A 21,016-nucleotide genomic window follows, 5' to 3' on the forward strand; every position below is an offset into this window, starting at 1 on the left:
AAAAAAAAAAAAAAAAAAAAAAAAAAAAAAAAAAGATGGCAAAAAGCACATAAGATGATGCTCAGTATTACATCAGTAGAGAACTGCAAGTTAAAACATTAAGATGCCACGACACACCTGCAAGAATGGATAAAACCCAAAAAACTCACCACCAAATGATGATAAGGATACAGAGCAAAAGGAACTCTCATTGATTGCTGGCAAGAATGTAAAATAGTACACAGACACTTAAGAAGATGTTTTGGCAGTTTTTTATAAAGCTAAACATGGTCTTGATTTAAGATCCAGCAATCAGTATTTATCCAACTGAGGTGAAAACTTATGTCCACATAAAACCTACACACAAGCACGTAAAGCAGCTTCATTGATGATGCCAAAAGTGCAACCCAGACATCCTTCAATACATGAATGAATGGATTACCTAACTCTGATACATCCATACAATGGACTATTATTCCCCAAAACCACAAAGGAGCTATTAAGTCATAAAAAGGCATGGAGAAAACGTAAGTGCATACTGCTAAGAGAGAGAAGGCAGTCTGAAAAAAGACTAAATCCTATACGATTCTGCATGTATGACATACCAGAAAAGCCGAGGACATAGCAATAGTTGAGAAGTGGTGGTCAGGGTTTTGGGGAGAGTAGAGGAGATTTTTAGCGTGGTAAAGCTCTTTGGTATGATATTGTAATGATGGATACATGCCATTACGTATTTGTTAAAATCTATAGAACTGTATAACAGAAAGAGTGGACCATTGTGTTTTGGGGTTTGAGACAGGGTCACACTCCCATCACCTAGGCTAGAGTGCAGCGGCGTGATCAGGGAGCCCTGCAGTCTCCACTTCCTGGGCTCAGGTGATTCTTTCATCTCAGCACAAAAAATATTAGGTTTGGTTTTAAGAATGGATCTACTAAAGGAAAAGATAAAAGCTGGCAAATACTGACAAGCTCTGTTATTTCAGAGCACAAACTACCTGCCATGACTATTCTGCTAGCAACAGCTTTTCATAATCGTACTTGAAAAGTAACACCAGTTTTTGGCCAACCTTCCTTTTTTGGTGTAGTAATGACTTTTCCCCCTGAAGACAAAATTTATTGGCTATAACAAGTCACACTTGGATATTATGGTTTTAGACAAACACTTCAATTTAACTGACATAAGTTTCTAGTCAGAGAATACCATATGGAACAAATTTGAATTGCATACCATATTTGGACAAACACAGAAGGTTTTGGTTTCCTTAAGTACTCCAAGCCAGAGGTATGAAGAGGTAGCATCTTTTGTGATTATGCTATGCACTTGCCCTAATTTCGTGTGTTTTAAAACTTTCATTTAGTTCTGAAGATGTCTATGTTGCTACTTTAATTTTTAGGTATAATTTGAGTAAGAACAGTGATAAGATAATTGAACTCTTTTAAAGATAGCTACCTTTATTAAATATAACATTTTTGTGGCCAGGCACGGTGACTCACCCCTGTAATCCCAGCACTTTGGGAGGCCGAGGCGAGCGGATCACCTGAGGTCAGGAGATCAAGACCATCCTGGCTAACACGGTGAAACCCCGTCTCTACTAAAAATACAAAAAATTAGCCAGGCAAGGTGGCACATGACTGTAATCCCAGCTACTCAGGAGGCCGAGGCAGGAAAATCGCTTGAACCTGGGAGGCAGAGGTTGTGGTGAGCCGAGATTGCGCCATTACACTCCAGCCTGGGCAACAAGAATGAAACTCCATCTCAAAAAAAAAAAAAAAAAAAAAAAAAAAGGTTTTGTTTTGTTTTGTTTTGTTTTGCAAATGAGGTGATAAAGCGCTGAATCATTACATGTCCTGAGAAATCCTCAGAAGACTAAGAAACTCAATGGAGAAAGAATCAAATGGACTATGGATTCCCACTATCTAACCATGATCACACAGCACTGTTAGAATAGCTGACGAAGGCAGTAGAGGAGGGAGTCAGGAATGACACCCTTCAAAAAAACTTTGAAGATTTTTAAGAAGCATATTAAGATATATAAAAACTTAAAAAGGAAACATTGGCCGAGTGTGGTGGCTCACACCTGTAATCCCAGCACTTTGGGAGTCCGAGGCGGGTGGATCACAAGGTCAAGAGCTCAGGATCGGCCTGGCCAACATGGTGAAACCCTGTCTCTAATAAAAATTACAAAAACTTAGCCGCATGCAGTGGCAGGCACCTATAATCCCAGCTACTCAGGAGGCTGACGCAGGAGAATTGCTTGAACCCAAGAGGTGGAGATTGCAGTGAGCTGAGGTCGGTGCCACTGCACTCTGGCCTGGGCAGCAGAGAGAGACTCTGTCTTAAGCAAACAAACAAACAAACAAAAAAGAAGCAACACTGGCTAAATCTCAAGGAAAAGAAAATTATGAAGTACCTCTAACTCTTGATAGTAAATGTGTAAAAGCCCATCACCTGTCACCAGCAAAAACTGACTCCATCACACTTCTCCAACCCACACCCATGACTGCATCCTCTTTTCCTCTTTTGGCAAGTCCAAGCAATCTTCTGACATTATATTTGATGTAGAAACTATACTTAAAAACACTGCATTTTTCTACTGATACAGCGTTTGGCTCTCCCACAGCCCTACATGCTTTGCAAATACTCTAATCCTCACACTAACCCAAGGAATCGTGTACTTTTATTGCATCTATTTGATAGATGAGGAACTGGTGGGACAGGCACTAAGTAACCCACCCAAGGTTACAGAGCGGCTAAGTGGCAATCAGAATTCAATCCCTGCTATCGGAATGGAGCCCTTGAGGGCTGGCTACAGAGTCTCTGTCTTTATACAGTACTACACTCTGCTGCCTCACATTTTTTACATTTACTAGTAAATATCTGCCCTCATGGTCTCAGATGACAATCTGTCTTTTCTCTCCTGAAATGCCATCTCCTTTTCAGTGTATATGGTTTATGACTACTGACACATTACTATAAAGCAGTTCCATTTCAGAGACTTCTGAACACTAAGAAATAGAAATGTGTTTTTCCCAGATTTGAAGACAGTAAAATCTGGGACTCTTTCTCTTGATTTTTTTTATTTCCGTTTTCTTAAATGCTACTTTATGAAAAAGTTTAATTTTCAAAAAGTTAGGGTATTTTGGCGATACCCTAGCAGCTATTAAAATAACCACTGTGAAATTAAGTAAGCCTAATGATTAGTTTACGTTAGTATGATAACCTCTCTGAAAACAAAAACTAAAACAATAACAAATGGTACTTTTAAAAACTTCCAGTAATCAAAACAGAACCGTGGAAATATACCTCTTCATGCTTAAGGCAAAGATATTTTTCCCCCTTCCAAATTAGTTATGTGGAGTGGTTTTAATTTTTGAATTCGAAAGGTAATTAATGGGAAGAGAAATGGCAGAAGAGGCAGGAGAGACATTAAGCAGCAAGAGTGATAGAATGCGTGAAAAGGAAGAGGACAGACTATGCTTTTAAAGTGGAACACTGTCGACTGATGACTGATGATTTAAAAGCAATATTCCAACGGGATTAAGGCCAGGACTAGGACCTTTATATGCTGATTGAAGTTCTGATTTAAGCTCCAAACAGTAGTTGTCTCCAACAGAGAGCTCTTATTTAAAATGATCCTTTACTAAAAGAACTTCAAATGATCTTACAGGTGCTTTTAAAAAAGGTATTTCTAAAATTTTTTGTGAAATATTCTGTCTTAGTTTCAGAAACTCTTTCCATTTTTTTTAAAGATCAACTTAGAAACAAAGGTTCTAAAAATACTGACAGATAACATGAATGCCTGGCAAGAGGGTAAGGACAGGAGGGCTGATGTTCACAGAGCACTACTGCATGACAGGCGCCGTCCCAGGAAGCTCACTGAGACCTCATCTGTTTGTTCACCATCACGTTTTGGCACTTTCCACAGTACCACCGGGCGCAGTGCAGGCACTCAGCTAATGGCTGCTGAGTGGTCAGTTAACAAGTGGGACAGTCTATACAACTGATAATTCAACTACAGTGACCTTTTAATTCCCATGAATGTTATTTTTCCATATTAGAGAGAAGAAAAAGATCTGACTTCCAAGGCCAAGCCACCAAAATTTTCATATGGCTAATTCACAACAGATTTCATTCTGAAAATTTCCTATATTAACTATCAGTTATCTGCCTAATGACAAATGTATTTATTTCAACTAATGCTTTATGGTCCCTTCACATAAATTAAGATACAAAAATCTAGTTTAGCACTGTTGCACCTTAGAAATCCTCCATACTGTTAACAGCAGGGAATTGCTACCACACAGCCTCTAATCCTCTTGGCAGTGTCTGAAATTCTTCCAGATTCTGTCAAGCTTCAAAACTGAACAGCACCACTCACAAACCAACTTTTACCTGCTGGCTTCCAGGTTTTCTAATACGCATTTCCCCCAACCAAGGTCCCCCCACCCGGAACTAATGTTTAAAATTTTCGAGACGCGTGGCACCCTTTGGCTGCATAGCAGTTAACAAATGCCACTTAAAGCCCACCGAACTCCTTCACCTAAAACCTTGGGGCAATTTCATGACCTTGCAGGGTTACGGTTTCAGCAAGTGGTTTCAAGGTAGTGCTAGGTGTCCTTCCCTTCCCCGCCATCAGACAGATCTGTAGGGTCCCTTCTGCACCAAGACCACCCTCAGGGGCATCGAGGATGCTCGCCTTCGCCGTTCTAGCACCCAGCAAAGCACCTGCAACACGGGAGGTGCTCGACGGCCAGCTCTGTGACTCGCTCGGATCTTAAAGGATCAGTCTGCCCAGCGCTGGAGGGCTTCGCGGGGCGTCAAGGACAGAGAGCACAACTTAACCTTCCGCTGGGTTGTCACTCAGGCCCCCGTTCCCTTGCAGGCCCCGAGACTGGGGGCCTGGCTCGCAGTGGAAGCTCAGGAAGTACTGATTAGCTGAGGGAACTCGAGGCCGCCCAGACGTCAGTTTGGACTCAGGCCGCAGTCTGGAGGTCCCCGGTGGCCCTCCGGCCTCAGGGGACGGGGCGGGACCTGGCTTGGCCGGAGCCCGGCCCTGCGCACGCCTCGCCAGCTTCAAAGCCGCATCCTGCAGCCCCCGCTACCCCGCGTCTCCGAGGGGCCAAGTGCCCAGCCAGGCCCTACGACCCCAGATCGACCCCCGCGCCCATCCCCGCTTCCCTGCCCCGTGCCCGAGCTCTCCCATCCCTTGCAGTCCTGGCGATCTTCCCGCAAGCTCTCATACCATTGCGGCTGCAAGGTCCAGGCCGACAGCCCAGAGACGCCGGCGCGAGAAAACATGGTAGCCGCAGCTCCGCTGAAGGTCGGTCACTCAGGCCGCGGCGCGCGTGCGCAGAAGCTTCCCAGCACGCCCCTCCCACCTCGCTCTCTTCTTCAGTCTCATTTCCTCGCGCTACGGCGAAGAGAGTCTCGCGAGCGTTGTAACCCAGTCTTCCCAGGCCCCACCTCCTTCCGCCTCTCAGCAGGGATTTGTCCCGCCCACCGCCGCCAGCCCGGTTCCATTTCCGGCTGGCTGGGCACTGGGGTCCAGAAAGTGATCGCTGCCGTGGTCGCCATGGGGAAGTCGGATTTTCTTACTCCCAAGGCTATCGCCAACAGGATCAAGTCCAAGGGGCTGCAGAAGCTGCGCTGGTATTGCCAGATGTGCCAGAAGCAGTGCCGGGACGAGGTGAGTGGGCCCGGGCTGGCCCGTCTTCCCAGGAGGGCCCCTGGGAGTCCAGGATCAGGTCCTGGATGCGGGCCCGAGGGCTGCCGGTGACAGTCATCAGCTCTGACTTGACTTGGCTCTTAAGAGAAACAGGGTGGTTAGGATTCACACCTCTTTTGGGATCAGGTGAAAAAGGAGAGCTAAGCTCTTTAGTACTACTCATCCAGCAAGCATTTATTGAGACCTACACTGTACGCGGCACAGAATAATACTGTGGTTAAGATTATGGATTTACCTGGTTTATAGATACATCAGACTGTCAAAATTTAAAGTTAAGCTGGGCCATTTGCCAGCCGTGTGTGGTCTTGGCCAAGTTATTTACTTATTCTCCTTTACTTATCTGTAAAGAGGGAATAACAATTCCACCTACTTGTAGGATTGTCGTTGAGTTTTAAATGAGTGAAGAATATAAAGAGTGGCTCAAGGAGTCTGAGCAGATCTTGAAAAGCCTTGTATGCTGCACTATGGAATGTACACTTTTCCCCATTACAGAGGTGGTTGATGGAATGCTGTGCATCCTAGTGCTGTGATCATATTTTCCTCCGGAGATTGGACTGGATTGGGTAAGGGTGGAAGAACACTGAGGCAATTGGAATAATCTAATCTAGTGTTTCTACAAGTGAAGGAAGAGATATTTTAGGTGGGACTCACACTGACTAACATTGATACAGTTATTCTCTTTAGTCCTCTCTATTAATGAATGTCTATATGTCCATTATCTAATGTCTTAGACTGCTTGGACTGCCATATAAAGTGCAGTAGACTGGGTGGTTTAAATGACAGAAATTTATTTCTCACAATTCTGGATGTTGGGAAGTTCAAGATCAAGGTGCTATCATGGTCAGATTCTAGTGAGAGTCTTCTTGGTTTGCAGAAAGCTTCCTCTTTATCCTCACAAAGCAAATAGAGCAAGCTCAGTAGAGACTTCTCTTCCTCTTTTTTTTTGGAGACAGGGTCCCACTGTGTCCATCATACAGGCTGTACCCTCATGACCTCATCTAAACCCAGTCACCTCCAAAGGCCCACCTCATAATACCATCCCCTTGGGGGTTAGGGTTCAACATAGGAACTTTGGGGAGACATAAACTTGCAGTCCATAACCTCAGAGTTAACACTTTAAGTAATTTTGCCATATTTACTTTTTAAAAAGTATTTTAAAGTAAATTACAAATATCAGGATATTTCACTTTGAAATACTTAAATAAGCATCTCTAAAATTTCAGAATATTTATCTATATAACCACAATATATCTCACCAACATACAAAATTAATAGAAGTTCCTTTTTATCATCTAATACACATTCACACTTTCTCAGTTGTCCTCCAGCTGTTTCTTTAAATTAAGATGCAATAAAAAGCCATGGACTGTTACGGATTTGGTTATTAGGACCCCTGCCCCCTCTCCAGTATCCCTCATCATCAACATCCTATAACAAGGTGTGATATTTGTTCCCATGGATGAAACTACATTGACACATCAGTATCGTGCAGAATCCACAGTTCACATTAGGGTTCACTCTTGTACATCCTGTGGGTTTTGACAAATGCATAATATATATTCACCGTTATAAAATCTCACAAAATAGTTTCACTGCCCAAAAAGTCCTCTGTGCTCTGGGTTATTAGGACTTTTAGTTTTCTCTAAATTTAATTCTCTCTATATTCTAAATTTAGAATAGAACCCATTTTTCCTCCACCCCTTTTTCTTGTTTTTTTGAGACAGAGTCTTGCCCTGTCAGCCTGGAGTGCAGTGGCGTGATCTCAGCTCACTGTAACCTCTGCCTCCCAGGACCAAGTGATTCTCATGCTTCAGCTTCCCAAGTAGCTGGGATTACAGATGCCTGCCACCATGCCAGACTAATTTTTGCATTTTTGGTAGAGGCAAGGTTTTGCCACATTGGCCAAGCTGGTTTCAAACTCCTGACCTCAGGTGATTCACCTGCCTCAGCCTCACAAAGTATTGGGATTACAGTCATACACCACCGCCCCCAGCCTTCTTTTTCTTCACATTGACTTGTTGAAAAGAGGAGCCTGAGCCGTGCCCTGTAACATCCCATGTATGTTGACTTGTTTCCTCTCCTTGTCTTTTGCCTTTTTTTTTTTTTTTTCTTTTGGAGACAGAGTCTCACTCTGTCGCCAGGCTGGATGGAGTGCAGTGGTGCCATCTCGGCTCACTGCAACCTCATTCTCCTGGGTTCAAGCAGTTCTCCTGCCTTAGCCTCCTAAGTAGCTGGGATTACAGGTACATACCCCCACGCCCAGCTAATTTTTGTATTTTTTGTAGAGATGGGGTTTCACTGTGTTTGCCAGGATGGTCTCAATCTTTTGACCTTGTGATCCACCCTCCTCAGCCCCCCAAAGTGCTAGGATTACAGGCGTGAGCCACTGTGCCCAGCTGCCTTTTGCCTTCTAACTCGTGGTTTCTGTCAACTGGAAATTACATCTAAAACCTTTGACTGGGTTAGGTTAAACATTTTGGGGAGAAAGAATACTTTGTAAGTGACATAGATTAGGTTCAGGTTAAACACTTGGGGGGAGGAATATTGTTGGTTTTTTTTGTTTGTTTGTTTGTTTGTTTTTGAGGTAAGGTCTTGCTCGGTAGCCCAGGCCAGAGTACAGTGGTGCGATACTGGCTCACTGCAACCCTGACCTCCCCAACTCAAGCAATCCTCCTCCTGCCTCAGCCTCCCAAGTAGCTGGGACCACAGGTGCATGCCACCATGCCTAATTAACTTTTTTATTTTTATAGAGATAGAGTCTCACCATGTTTCCCAGGCTGCTCTCAAACTCCTGGACTCAAGCAATCCTCCTGCCCTGGCCTCCCAAAGTACTAGGATTACAGGCCCGAGCCACCATGCCCATTGTATAGTATTCTTTATAGGTGATCTTATATATTTCATACAGCATCATATAAGGAAGGCAATATTGTTTGGTAGTACTTAAATTGAGTAAAGGTTACAACTTGTAAGTAGCATTAGAAAGTAATATTTTCCCCTTTGTAAGAGCAAGTGACTAATGGAGTAATATTTAGAAATCATGCCTATATATCTAGTTTCCCATTAACATTTTACTGGTGTGTTTTAGCATCCTTGCCTAAGTCAGTTATTTAATTAGGAGTTGCTAAGAGGTTATTTTTCTAATTTTTTTTTGACATTTATTATTGGCTGCCATGCTTTTGCACAAAGGAGCTTTTGCTCATCAGTTAGGGCTATTTGGTTATCCTTAAACTTATTTTTTTTCTTTTTGAGACAGGGTCTTACTCTTGCCGAGACTGGAGTACAGTGACTCAATCATAGCTCACAGCATCCTCCAGCTCCTGGGCTTAAGCAATCCTCCTGCCTCAGCCTTTCAAGCAGCTGGGACTATAGGCACACCACACCACCCTTGCCTGGCTAATTTAAAAAAAAAATTTTGTGAAGATGGAGGTCTCACTGTGTTGCTCAGGCTGGTCTTGAACTCGGAGACTCACACAATCCTCCCGCCTTGGCCTCCCAAAGCGCTGGGATTATGGGCATAAGCCACTGTGTCTGGCCATCCTTAAACATTATACTGAGATGCAATTTTTATGGGAAAGGAGTAGAGGATGAATTCTTTTCTGTAATTACCAATTTTCAGAGTCAGGCCTCTATGGTGGTTCCATGCCTGTTTGCCCTCAGATCTATTCATTGCCCTTTCCTACCTAGAAGGTGGGCTGGGAGAGGGAGAAGGTGACCCCTACAGTTTCCCTTCCCTGTCTTTTGTCTCCTGATAGTGGAAGATAGAAGAGAATGAAGGTCATAGCCACGGTATCCCCCTGATTGACTCTTGGGTTTCTAGGATTTAGTAACTTTATTGTTTGTTCATTTTATTATTATTTTTTTAATTTATGGAAAGCAATGCTTTTTTTTATTTATGAGGCTGATACCAAGTTTTCTTTTAAAATAAATTTAAATAATAACTGTGATTCTTTTTTTTTTTTTTTTTTTTTTGAGACGGAGTTTCGCTCTTGTTACCCAGGCTGGAGTGCAATGGCGCGATATTGGCTCACCGCAACCTCCGCCTCCTGGGTTCAGGCAATTCTCCTGCCTCAGCCTCCTGAGTAGCTGGGATTACAGGCACGCGCCACCATGCCCAGCTGATTTTTTGTATTTTTAGTAGAGACGGGGTTTCACCATGTTGACCAGGATGGTCTCGATCTCTTGACCTCGTGATCCACCCACCTCGGCCTCCCAAAGTGCTGGGATTACAGGCGTGAGCCACCGCGCCCGGCCTAATAACTGTGATTCTTATAGGTAATATACACAAGAGGCAAAAATTATGTAAGATGTCCACGGTCTAAAGATTAGGAAACTGCTTGAGCAAATTCGAGCGTGGAAATCTGGACAGTGTCAGTGAGATTGAACAGAGGGACTGGATATGGGTTGTTAAGAGGCCGAACAGACTTCCTATTAAATTGAAGGTAGAAGGAGAAGAAGGAATCTAGGATGTTTTCTGGTTTCCTGGCCTGAGTGAGCGTGCTTAAAATAGAGATAGGGAATACAAGAAAGGCACATCTTTTGTTTCTATTACTAGTGAAGAATGAGGTTCAAATATTAAGGAGAGGTAGATACTAAATGAAAACTTGTATGTTTTTTTCCAGTCATTTTAAGAAGCTACAGATTTAATACGTTTAACAAGGCTAATAGAATATGCAGCAATGTATTTTGGATAGTGAGCTGAAGTAGAAGAAAGTGAGTGAAAGTAGTTTCTGTGAGGGAAATTCACTAATGACCCATTTTACTGCTTTAAACACTTGTCTGACACTTTGTATAAAGTAGTGCTCCATAAGAGTTGGTTAACTTGAGTCTAAAAATGGAATCTTTCTTCTGTTTCTGTTTCTGTGCCTGGTATGTTTCTTATTAATGTCTGTTTTCTACAGTGCTCTTTTGCTGTCTCTTTGATCTCAAGGATTATTCTTTGATTAGCAGAGTTGCAAAGCTCAACTCCGTAAAAAATTTTTTGAAAAACCTGATAGGGTAGTTACAGCTAGTGATTTGATTATTTTTTAATTTATCATCAAAGAGCAGATTTTTTTGGGTTTGAACTAAATACTTCTATTTAGAGCCCATTTTGATGATCTAAATCAGAATTTATTACTTTTACATTTTTTGTAGAATGGCTTTAAGTGTCATTGTATGTCCGAATCTCATCAGAGACAACTATTGCTGGCTTCAGAAAATCCTCAGCAGTTCATGGATTATTTTTCAGAGTAAGTAACTCAAAGAACTCTTTATCTTATAAGCTTTATTCAGTTGAACATTTAATAGATGGCTAATATTTCAAATATTGGAGGTTCTATGATTTCTTATATGTTAACAGAAGTGTATTCTCTCTTTGCTCAATTTTTATCTTCTTTTGAAGGTTAATCATAGTATAAAACTCTTACAAAATTATTTCTCACAACTTAGTTTTTCCTTTCTTCCACTTCAAATATGGGAAACTGTCTTTCATTCTAACACAATTGTGACAAAGAACATAGGCTCTGCATTCAGACTGCCCAAACTCAAATCTTTCTCCACTTAAAAACTGTATGTCTTTGGATGACCTACTTAAGTTTTTCTGTGGTTTATTTTCCTCATCTGTAAAATGGCACTAAAAAGCCAGGCGCGGTGGCTCATGCTTGTAATCTCAGCACTTTGGGAGGCTGAGGTGGGTGGATCAGGAGGTCAGGAGTTCAAGACCAGCCTGGCCAAGATGGTGAAACCCTGTCTCTACTAAAAACACAAAAAATATTAGCCAGATATGGTGGTGGGCACCTGTAATCCCAACTACTTGGGAGGCTGAGGCAAGAGAATTGCTTGAACCCGGGAAGCGAAGGTTGCAGAGAGCAGAGATCGCACCATCACTCTCCAGTCTGGGTGACAAGAATGAGACTCTATCTCAAAAATAAAAACGAAAGCAAAAAACTATACTATTGCAAAGATGATGCTATATGTTTGTAGAAGTTACCTTAATGTTTTCCTTTCTTTCTTTATTAGGGAATTCCGAAATGACTTCCTAGAACTTCTCAGGAGACGCTTTGGTAAAGATTTTAAGTGTTGTGCAAATGATAACTTTATAAATCACATAATCTTCTCAGGATCATCAGTGTCATATTTTGTTCTCAGGCACTAAAAGGGTCCACAACAACATTGTCTACAATGAATACATCAGCCACCGAGAACACATCCACATGAATGCCACTCAGTGGGAAACTCTGACCGATTTTACCAAGTGGCTGGGCAGAGAAGGTACGAATGAGATTTTAAAGTTGCTTTTTCTTTCCCATTTCTAATCTTCATAGGATGAGACGGTTGGAAAAAGAAAAGAGAAAACAAATTGGGTCAATGTTTTATTTGTCGTGTTACTTGATTCCATTTTGGGAGCATAATTTCTGTATTAACTTAATAAAACATCATATAACCACTGGATATTAACTACTTAGATAGAATTGAATAAATATTACACAAGATAATACAGTTGTCCCTCCATATCCCTGGGGTGTTGGGTCCAGGACCCCCTGCTGGTACCAAAATCCACAGATACTCAAGTCCATTATATAAAATAAAATGATGGGCCAGGCACAGGGGTGTACGCCTGTAATCCCAGCACTTTGGGAGGCTGAGGCAGGCGGATCGCAAGGTCAAGAGATCGAGACCATCCTGGCCAACATGGTGAAACCCCGTCTCTACTAAAAATACAAAAATTAGCCAGCCGTGGTGGTGCGCACCAGAAGTCCCAGCTACTTGGGAGGCTGAGGCAAGATAATCGCTTGAACCCGGGAGGTGGAGGTTGCAGTGAGCACACCCTGCGCCACTGCGCTGCAGCCTGGCAACAGAGTGAGATTCCATCTCAAAACAAACAAACAAAAATAAAATAAAATGATGTAGTAATTGCATTTAGCCTGTGTACATCCTCCTGCATACTTTAAATCATCTCCAGATTTCTTATAATATTTAATACAATGTAAATGCTATGTAAATAGTTTTTATACTCTATCGTTAGGAAAAAATGGCAAGGAAGAAATGTCAGTGCATGTTCAGTGCAGATGTGACCATCCATTTTTCTTTTTTTGAATATTCTGATCCTCGGTTGAATCCACATACAGTATCTTAATTTCATTAAGTGTAAATATGGAAAATTCCATACACTGCATGAATTTTTGTATTTGAATGTATTTGAGTGTATCTGGTGTTTTGTTTTGTTTTTGAGACTGAGTCTCGTTCTGTTCCCCAGGCTAGAGTGCAGTGGCGTGATCTCATCTCACTGCAACCTCTGCCTCCTGGGATCAAGCAGTTCTCCTGCCTCAGCCTCCTGAGTAGCTGCGATTATAGGTGTGCACCACCGCGCCCAGATAATTTTTGTATTTTTAGTAGAGACAGAGTTTCATCATGTTGGCCCGGCTGGTCTCAAAGTCCTAACCTCAGGGGATCCACCCGCGTTGGCCTCCCAAAGGGCTGAGATTACAGGTTGGAGCCACTGCACTCAGCCTGATTTGAGTGTGTTTGAATGAATAAATATGCAGATATGAAAGACATTTATATTTATGTTTCGCTTTGATTGTATGCTAATTTATGGTGGCTGCTGTGTTTTTAAGGCTTGTGCAAAGTGGACGAGACGCCAAAAGGCTGGTATATTCAGTACATAGACAGGGACCCAGAAACTATCCGCCGGCAGCTGGAACTGGAGAAAAAGAAAAAGCAGGACCTTGATGATGAAGAAAAAACTGCCAAATTTATTGAAGAACAAGTGAGGAGAGGTCTGGAAGGGAAGGAACAGGTGGGCAAGCAACATCAGCCTGAAAGGCCATGTCCAAGGGTCTAAAGAAGCACAATGGCTTGTGTTTTTAACATTGAATTGAGTTCCTTAACGAAGAGGAGAACCAGCCTGGTGTCAAAAGCACAGTTTTTGGCATTGACAAACCTCGGTTTAGTTCCTGACTTACTAACTTCATGATCTTGTATAATTACATAATCTTTCTGAAGCTCAATTTCCTTATATCTAAATAGAGACACCACCTAATGGGAAGACATTTACACAGATAATTTCCACTGATTATAATTAATTCAGTACTGGAGGTAAACACTGTGTGGCAACGTAGAGAAGCAATGTTAACTCCAGCCTGGGGAGGACAGAGAATATTTGAGGGTGGATACGGCCCCAGTGCCGAGGAGCCTTGAAGAATCAGTGAGTGCAAGCCAGGTGAATGGGAGAGGGAAGGGGCTGAGGCATTTATTTGAACACATATTCATCAGCACCTCCTCTGTGCCAGGCCTCTTCTAGGTGCAGGGAATACTCAGTGAACAAAAGATTAAAAAACTCTCCTGTGGCTTACATTCTTTTTTTTTTTTTTTGAGACGGAGTCTCACTCTGTTGCCCAGGCTGGAGTGCAGTGGTACAATCTCGGCTCACCGCAAACTCAGCCTCCCATGTTCAAGTGATACTCATGTCTCAGCCTCCCAAGTAGCTGGGATTCTAGGCACAAGCCACCATGCCTGGCTAATTTTTTTTTTTTATTTTTAGTAGAGACCGGGTTTTGCCATGTTGGTCAGATTGGTCTCCAACTCCTGACCTCAAGTAATCTGCCCTCCTTGGCCTCCCAAAACGCTGGGATTACAGGCGTGAGCCACTGCACCTGGCCTCCTGTGGCTTACATTCTAACAGTTGTGTGTGAGCAGGCAAATACAACCTGGTGTGTTTGTGAAACTACTAGCTGTGGAGTGCTTTTTGAGCGGTTACTATTGAGCTCTAACATACATTGATTAAAGTGTATAAGGTGCATTAATCTTATGCGTATAGTTCAATGAATTTTACAAATATGCATGTGTAGAAAGAGTGACAGATGACAGTGGAACCATCACCCAGATGAAGATACAGAGTGTTTCCAGTATCCGAGAGGGTTTCCTCATGGTCATTGCCAGTTAATACTCTCATCTCCCGGAAGTAACTGTTGTTCCAGTATACCACTGGTGATTATTCATTAGGTTAGTCGTTCTTGAACACGCACAAAAAAAAATGAAAAAAGCTTTTGCTTTTCCTAAAGCTTATTGCCTTATATTTTTATTTCCTGTTTAAGTTGTAATAGAAATAAAAATGTAGGTAAACTTCTGCAGTTTGGTACAGAAAAGCTACTTTTTGGTATTTAGAATAATTCTCAATTGGATAATATTTGCAAAGCGTGTAAGTTCTAATTTTTTTTCTATTTTTTTATTTTTATTTTTTTAAGACAGGGTTTCACCATGTTGGCCAGGCTGGTCTTGAACTCCTGACCTCAGGTGATCCGCCTGCCGTGGTCTCCCAAAGTGCTGAGATTACAGGCGTGAGCCACCACACCCGGCCTAATTTTCTTTTTTTTTTTTTTTGAGAGACTGTCTTGCTCTGTCACCAGGCCGGAAGGCAGTGGCGTGATTGCAGCTCACTGTGGGCTTGACCTCTGGTGCTCAAGTGATCCTCTTGCCTCAGCCTCCCGAGTAGGTGGAACTACAGGTGTGCACCACCATGCTTGGCTAATTTACTTAATTATTATTATTATTTTTTAACAGCGATTGGGTTCTTGCTATGTTGCCCAGGCTGGTCTTGAACTCCTGGTCTCAGGCATTCCTCTTGCCTCAGCTCAGCCTCCCAAACTGCTGGGATTACAAACATGAGCCACCATACCCAGCCAAAGCATGTAGTTTCTTTTCTTTTCTTTTTTTTTTTTTTTTTTTGACACAGAGTCTTGCTCTGTCACAAACTGGAGGGTGCAGTGGCATGATCTCGGCTCATTGCAACCTCCATCTCCCAGGTTCAAGAGATTCTCCTGCCTCAGCCTTCTGAGTAGCTGGGATTATAGGTGCCCGCCAGCATGCCTGGCTAATTTTGGTATTTTTAGTAGAGACGGGGTTTCGCCAAGTTGGCCAGGCTGATCTTGAACACCTGACCTCTGGCGATTTCCCTCACTTCGACCTCCCAAAGTGCTGGGATTACAGGTGTGAGCCACCACACCCAGCCAAAAGCATGTAATTTCTTAATTAGGATCTTAATCACTTGCATATTAGAGCTCCTTGGCAGCCCAGGTTGCAAGTCATAATTTAGGCCTGTTGAATGGTGATGGGAAATGCACTGTACACCAAAACCTTCAAACTCTTTCTTTTTCTTAGGAGGTCCCCACTTTTACGGAATTAAGCAGAGAAAACGATGAAGAGAAAGGTAGCTTTGTTTTTCCTTTTATTTTTTTAAACATAGATGCTTTTATACAGGCTTTGTTAAAAACTCAACCTGTCAATATATCTGGGAGCAAGAGACTTAATCAGTCTGAGTTACATCGTTCTTATTGATTTAATGAAAAGGTAATACTAATGAATTGGATAGGATAGCTGTAGCTACAAGTAACAAAATTGACTACAGTTAAACAATTCAGAAATATCTTGCCATAACAAGAATCCCTGCATGTCATGTTATTGAAGGGAGCTGCCAGCACTCCAGCCATCACATTCAGATTCTGTATTGTCGAGAGGATGGCAGACAGCATCTCTGGATGCTCTTCCAGAGTCCTGTTAGGAGCAAGGATACTTTTCCAAGAAGACCTGCTCCCTTTAATAGATTTCCTTTCAAATGTCATTGGCCAGAACTGTGTCACATGCCCACCCAAAAAACAGTCACCGGGATTATGTTGATTGCTTTAGACAATCAGAATTTACCCCAGAGATGAGGATGGTGTTATGTCTCCTGAGCCACAGGCAAGAGATGTGGAGACCTAAGCAAAATTGGAGTACTGTTCCCCAGGAGAAGGGGATGGAGTGAGGAAGCAGCCTGTGAGGTCTGCCACAGTGACATGGCGTGCAAGGTTCCTCCCATTCTGTGGGTGTCAGCTGGGGACACTTTACAGAAATGTGTGATCTCCACATAGGAACATTTTAGCTCATGTTTATTGAAAATGTGCTTGAGTTCCTCGTGAATACTTTGTAGTATCTTATCTGATAAGCTTTATTATGATTTTCCCGAAATGTATGCATGGAATAACATTTTTTTCTTCTAGTCACGTTTAATTTGAGTAAAGGAGCATGTTCATCCGGAGCAACGTCTTCCAAGTCAAGGTGAGCTGCATCATTCACAGGTACCTTAAAACTTTGATTTTTGTGAAATGTTGGTTACTGCATTTTAAAGTATTGTGAGTCATTTTTTTTTCAGTTGTAGTTTTCACCTTTTTTTAGTTTTTGTTGGTTTTGTTGTTCTTTAGCAATTGTTCTTTTTTTTTTTTTTTTTAAAGAGATGGGGTCTTGCTGTGTTGCCTAGGCTGGACTTGAACTCCTGGGCTCAAGGTGATCTTCCTGCCTTAGCCTCCCAGTTATCAATATCTGGGATTACAGCCATACCTTACTGCGCCCAGCTAGCAACTGTTCTTTTCCTATTTGCCTGTCGTGAGATGATTCCGTCTTTTGAGGAAAGCCTCAATTTGATGTGTTTTACATAAATAAATTTTCGATTCTCCATGAATCCTTCTCCATTTAATGGTTCTTTGTGTGCTCAATAAAACTGTTTCTTTTCCTATCTTAGCTCACTTGTCAGAGTTTAAATGTTAGCTGGGTATGCATTTTCCTTTTACTTGCTGCATTGTGAGTTTTTTGAGGGGTCAGCAAACTTTTTCTGTAAAAAGCCATATAGTAAATAGTTTAGGCTGTTTTGGGCAGATGTGTTTGTCACAATAACTGAACTTGGCTGTCTTAGCAAGAAAGTAGCTGTGCACAGTGCATAAAGGAATTGAGCGTGGCTGAGTTCCTGTAAACTTATTTACAAACGCTGGTGGCAGGTGGCAGCTGGCATTTGGCCCTTAGTCTATCGTTTGCCAAAACCTGGCATATTATATAGTCAGGTAGTTCTATCCAATTTCTATGTTATCTTCTCTTGCAAGTTTTATATGTTTCACCAAATCTTTATTCAGTATTTCTGGCATGCAATGCATTCAGTTTTGTTTGGGAGGTTAAAAAAGATGAGTAAGACAAAATACTCAAGTACCAGTATCTACTGGAACTTGCTTTTAAGCTGGGTGATATTTTCTGTTTTACTTAGTACTTGACATTTTTTTTTTTTTTTTTTTTAAGATCTAAGTTTTCTGGATTTGTTTATAGGTCATTGTTTATTTACACTACTGAATAAATGGCTAGGAGTATGGAAGGAGATAGGCTGAATCAGCGAAAAAACTTAGATCTAAAAAAAAAAAAACATGTCAAGTACTAAGTAAAACAAAATATCACCCAGCTACCTACCATCATTCTACTATACAAAGTATAGTATCACTGACTGCAGGCGTGAGGAGAAGGTCCAGAGAGGTAAAGATAGCACAGGTTAAATGCTCACACAGTGCTGATAGTTCTGTAAGAGACGTGGACAGGTACTCCATGGTTTTCACCGATCTCCTGTAAATTCATCTTGTAACACACTTATTCTACATTGTGAATTCTGCACATCATAGGACATTCGTCTGTGTATGGTTCTTGTTAACAAGCATAATTCTCCTGTTCACCAGTACTCTGGGACCAAGCGCACTGAAGACTATAGGAAGTTCAGCATCAGTGAAAAGAAAAGAATCTTCTCAGGGCTCAGCTCAGTCCAAAGAAAAGAAAAAAAAGAAATCTGCATTGGATGAAATCATGGAGGTACAGTTTATGGACTGCATACATTCAAACCTAAGGAAAATTAAATCATTTCACTATTTATTAGATGAATGAAAAGTGGAAAAATTATCATATATGGACTAAGGAGTAGTGATCTAGCTACATACAGTTCCCTGAAGCAGAGCTGGAGCCCCTCTAAATAGGTTTGTTTGTTTGTTTGTTTGTTTGTTTTTATTTTTTTGAGATGAAGTTTCGCTCTGTTGCCCAGACTGGAGTGCAATGGCACGATCTTGGCTCACTGCAACCTCCATCTCTTGGGTTCAAAGGATTCTCCTGCCTCAGCCTTTGGAGTAGCTGGGATTACAGGCACCTGCCACCACGCCCAACTAATTTTTGTATTTTTAGTAGAGACAGGATTTCACCATGTTGGCCAGGCTGATCTTGAACTCTTGCCCTTAGGTCATCCACCCACCTCAGCCTCCCAAAGTGCTGGGATTACAGGCATGAGCCACTGCGCCCAGCCTAAATAGGTTCATTTTTATGCCTCAGGTTCTGTCTTTAAAACTCCCTGTGCAGTTGTGGTCAGTAGAATTCAATCAGAAATTGGTCCTCCATGGTTGGCCCCCCTCCTTCAACCGATACTCTCCTGTTGACTTTGACTTCTACTTAGCACCTCCTAGCTAGAAAGCTGTGATGTGTGTTTTTTTGTTTGTTTGTTTGTTTGTTTTGAGACAGAGTCTCTCTCTGCTCAGGCCAGAGTGCAGTGGCACAATCTCAGTTCACTACTGCTTCCACCTCCCACCTCCCAGGTTCGAGAGATTCTCCTGCCTCAGCCTCCCAAGTAGCTGAGATTGCAAATGTGTGCCACCACACCTGGTTAATTTTTCTATTTTTAGTAGAGATGGCGTTTCACCATGTTGGCCAGGTTGGTCTCGAACTCCTAACCTCAAATGATCCACCCACCTTGGCCTCTCAAATTGCTGGGATTATAGGTGTGAGCCACTGTGCCAGGCCCGCTGTGACATGGTTTTAATTTGATTTAGCCTGATGGCTGAGTTTATGTGAAAAATCGTTGGAAATACATGATTGTCCATATTTAGGGCCATACTTCGGCTCTAAATCTACTCAAGACTCTAGAGTAATTCTGCAGATAGTTCTTAATATACTCCTAAATATCCCTATCTCCATTCTAACACATAGCCTACCTTATCCAAGACTTAATAAAATAAGTGGGAGGGGAGAAGAGGCAGGATAGAAGAGAAAGAGGAAATGGGTATAAGAACCTAACTTTTTTTCTTTAATATTATTTCCTCTGTCTTCTCATCTCTTTTCTTCATTGTGAAAGGATAGAAAATAGCCATTCAGTCTTTGGGTTTTTTTGTTTGTTTTTGAGACAAAGTCTTACTCTGTGCCCTGTTGCTCAGGCTGGAGTACAGTGGGTACAATCCCAGCTCACTGCAACCTCTACCTCCCAGGTTCAAGCGAGTCTCCTGCCTCAGCCTCTTGAGTAGTTGGGATTACAGCCGCCACCACGCCCAGCTGATTTTTTGTAATTTTAGTAGAGATGAGATTTTATTATGCTGGCCAGGCTGATCTTGAACTCCTGGCCTCAGGTGATCCACCTCCCTCGGCCTCCCAAAGTGCTGGGATTACAGGTGTGAGCCGCCACACCCAGCTGGCTGTTCAGTCTTCTCTGTTCCCAGTCCTCACACCATGCAGGGCAGTCTAAAAACCTGAAAGTATCATAGAAGATGAATATACTGTGAAACGGAGTCACTGTTGTGTGCTGCGCATTATGTAGAAAGAAAGGCAGTCCTTGTTAGTCACAGAGCTTTCACGCTAATGACAGAGCTGTTCAGCAGTGAACCAGTAAATGATCACAAAATGCTGAGTGCCAAGGAGGTCTGAAGGTAGGGAGTGGGGAGAGATCCTGTGAACTGTGCCTAGTCAGGGACCATCAGGCATCTGAAGGGAAGGCCCAGGGGGCTACAGTGCAGCAAGCACAGGGCAGCGTCTGAAGTTAGAGAGCCAGGAGGGCACACCACAGAGGTCTTACATGCAGTGGCAGGGATGTTTTAAATTTAATTTTATTCAGAGTAAAATGGAAAGCCAAATTGATCTTCTTTGACAATAATGCATACTAAATTTAGAACGTTGTTTGTTGAAAAGTTGAAGGATTTAAAATAAGGGTTTTGTTTTGTTTTTTTTTTTGATTTGAAGTGTCCCTCTGTCGCCCAGGCTGGAGTGCAGTAATGTGGCCTTGGCTCACTGCAACCTCCGCCTCACGGGTTCAAGCAATTCTCCTGCCTCAGCCTCCCAAGTAGCTGGGAATACAGGCGTGTGCTACCACACCCGGCTAAGTTTTGTATTTTTAGAAGAGATGGGGTTTCACCATGTGGTCTCAAATTCCTGACTTCAAGTCATCCACCAACCTCTGCCTCCCAAAGTGCTGGGATTATAGGCCTGAGCCACCATGCCCATCCTAAAACGAGGTTTCGAGTCAGCTGAGGGATTATTACATTGTTGGATCCCACTGAAAATTGGTACTTAGAGTTAACAGCAAGCAGTTGAGAAACAAAAAGATGTTTTTGCCGTAACAGCCAGACAGCGTTCTTTTCTTTCCGTCACTCTCATTTATTTATCTCTTGGTGTTTTTCTTCCCTTTCATTCATGAGCTTTACTGTCATTTTCTTTTTTTTTTTTTTTTTTTTTTTTTTTTT

General features: G+C 42.2%; 2 protein-coding genes across 8 annotated transcripts in view; one reads left to right on the plus strand and one right to left on the minus strand.

Annotated features, from left to right (window-relative positions):
• Positions 1–5,390, minus strand: part of ATP5F1C (ATP synthase F1 subunit gamma) — a 19,713-nt gene extending 14,323 nt beyond the window's left edge. Inside the window, exon 1 of one of the 2 annotated variants that reach the window (XM_032258152.1) lies at positions 5,223–5,390. In XM_032258152.1, coding sequence (XP_032114043.1) covers positions 5,223–5,278 — 56 coding nt within the window. In that variant the 5' untranslated portion in view covers positions 5,279–5,390. The remainder of the gene's footprint in view (positions 1–5,222) is intronic. The other variant, XM_032258153.1, reaches the window with a different exon arrangement.
• Positions 5,391–5,463: 73 nt separating this feature from the next.
• KIN (Kin17 DNA and RNA binding protein) overlaps positions 5,464–21,016 on the plus strand; it is a 52,897-nt gene continuing 37,344 nt past the window's right edge. For all 6 annotated transcript variants that reach the window (XM_032258147.1, XM_032258148.1, XM_032258146.1 and 3 more), the window contains exons 1-8: positions 5,464–5,666; positions 10,839–10,933; positions 11,703–11,746; positions 11,832–11,954; positions 13,301–13,482; positions 15,843–15,891; positions 16,721–16,778; positions 18,209–18,338. In XM_032258147.1, coding sequence (XP_032114038.1) covers positions 5,553–5,666; positions 10,839–10,933; positions 11,703–11,746; positions 11,832–11,954; positions 13,301–13,482; positions 15,843–15,891; positions 16,721–16,778; positions 18,209–18,338 — 795 coding nt within the window. In that variant the 5' untranslated portion in view covers positions 5,464–5,552. The remainder of the gene's footprint in view (positions 5,667–10,838; positions 10,934–11,702; positions 11,747–11,831; positions 11,955–13,300; positions 13,483–15,842; positions 15,892–16,720; positions 16,779–18,208; positions 18,339–21,016) is intronic.

Source organism: Sapajus apella, unplaced genomic scaffold (assembly GCF_009761245.1).
Source record: "Sapajus apella isolate SASKATOON/1434 unplaced genomic scaffold, GSC_monkey_1.0 scaffold100, whole genome shotgun sequence".
Classification (NCBI taxonomy): Eukaryota; Metazoa; Chordata; class Mammalia; order Primates; family Cebidae; genus Sapajus; species Sapajus apella.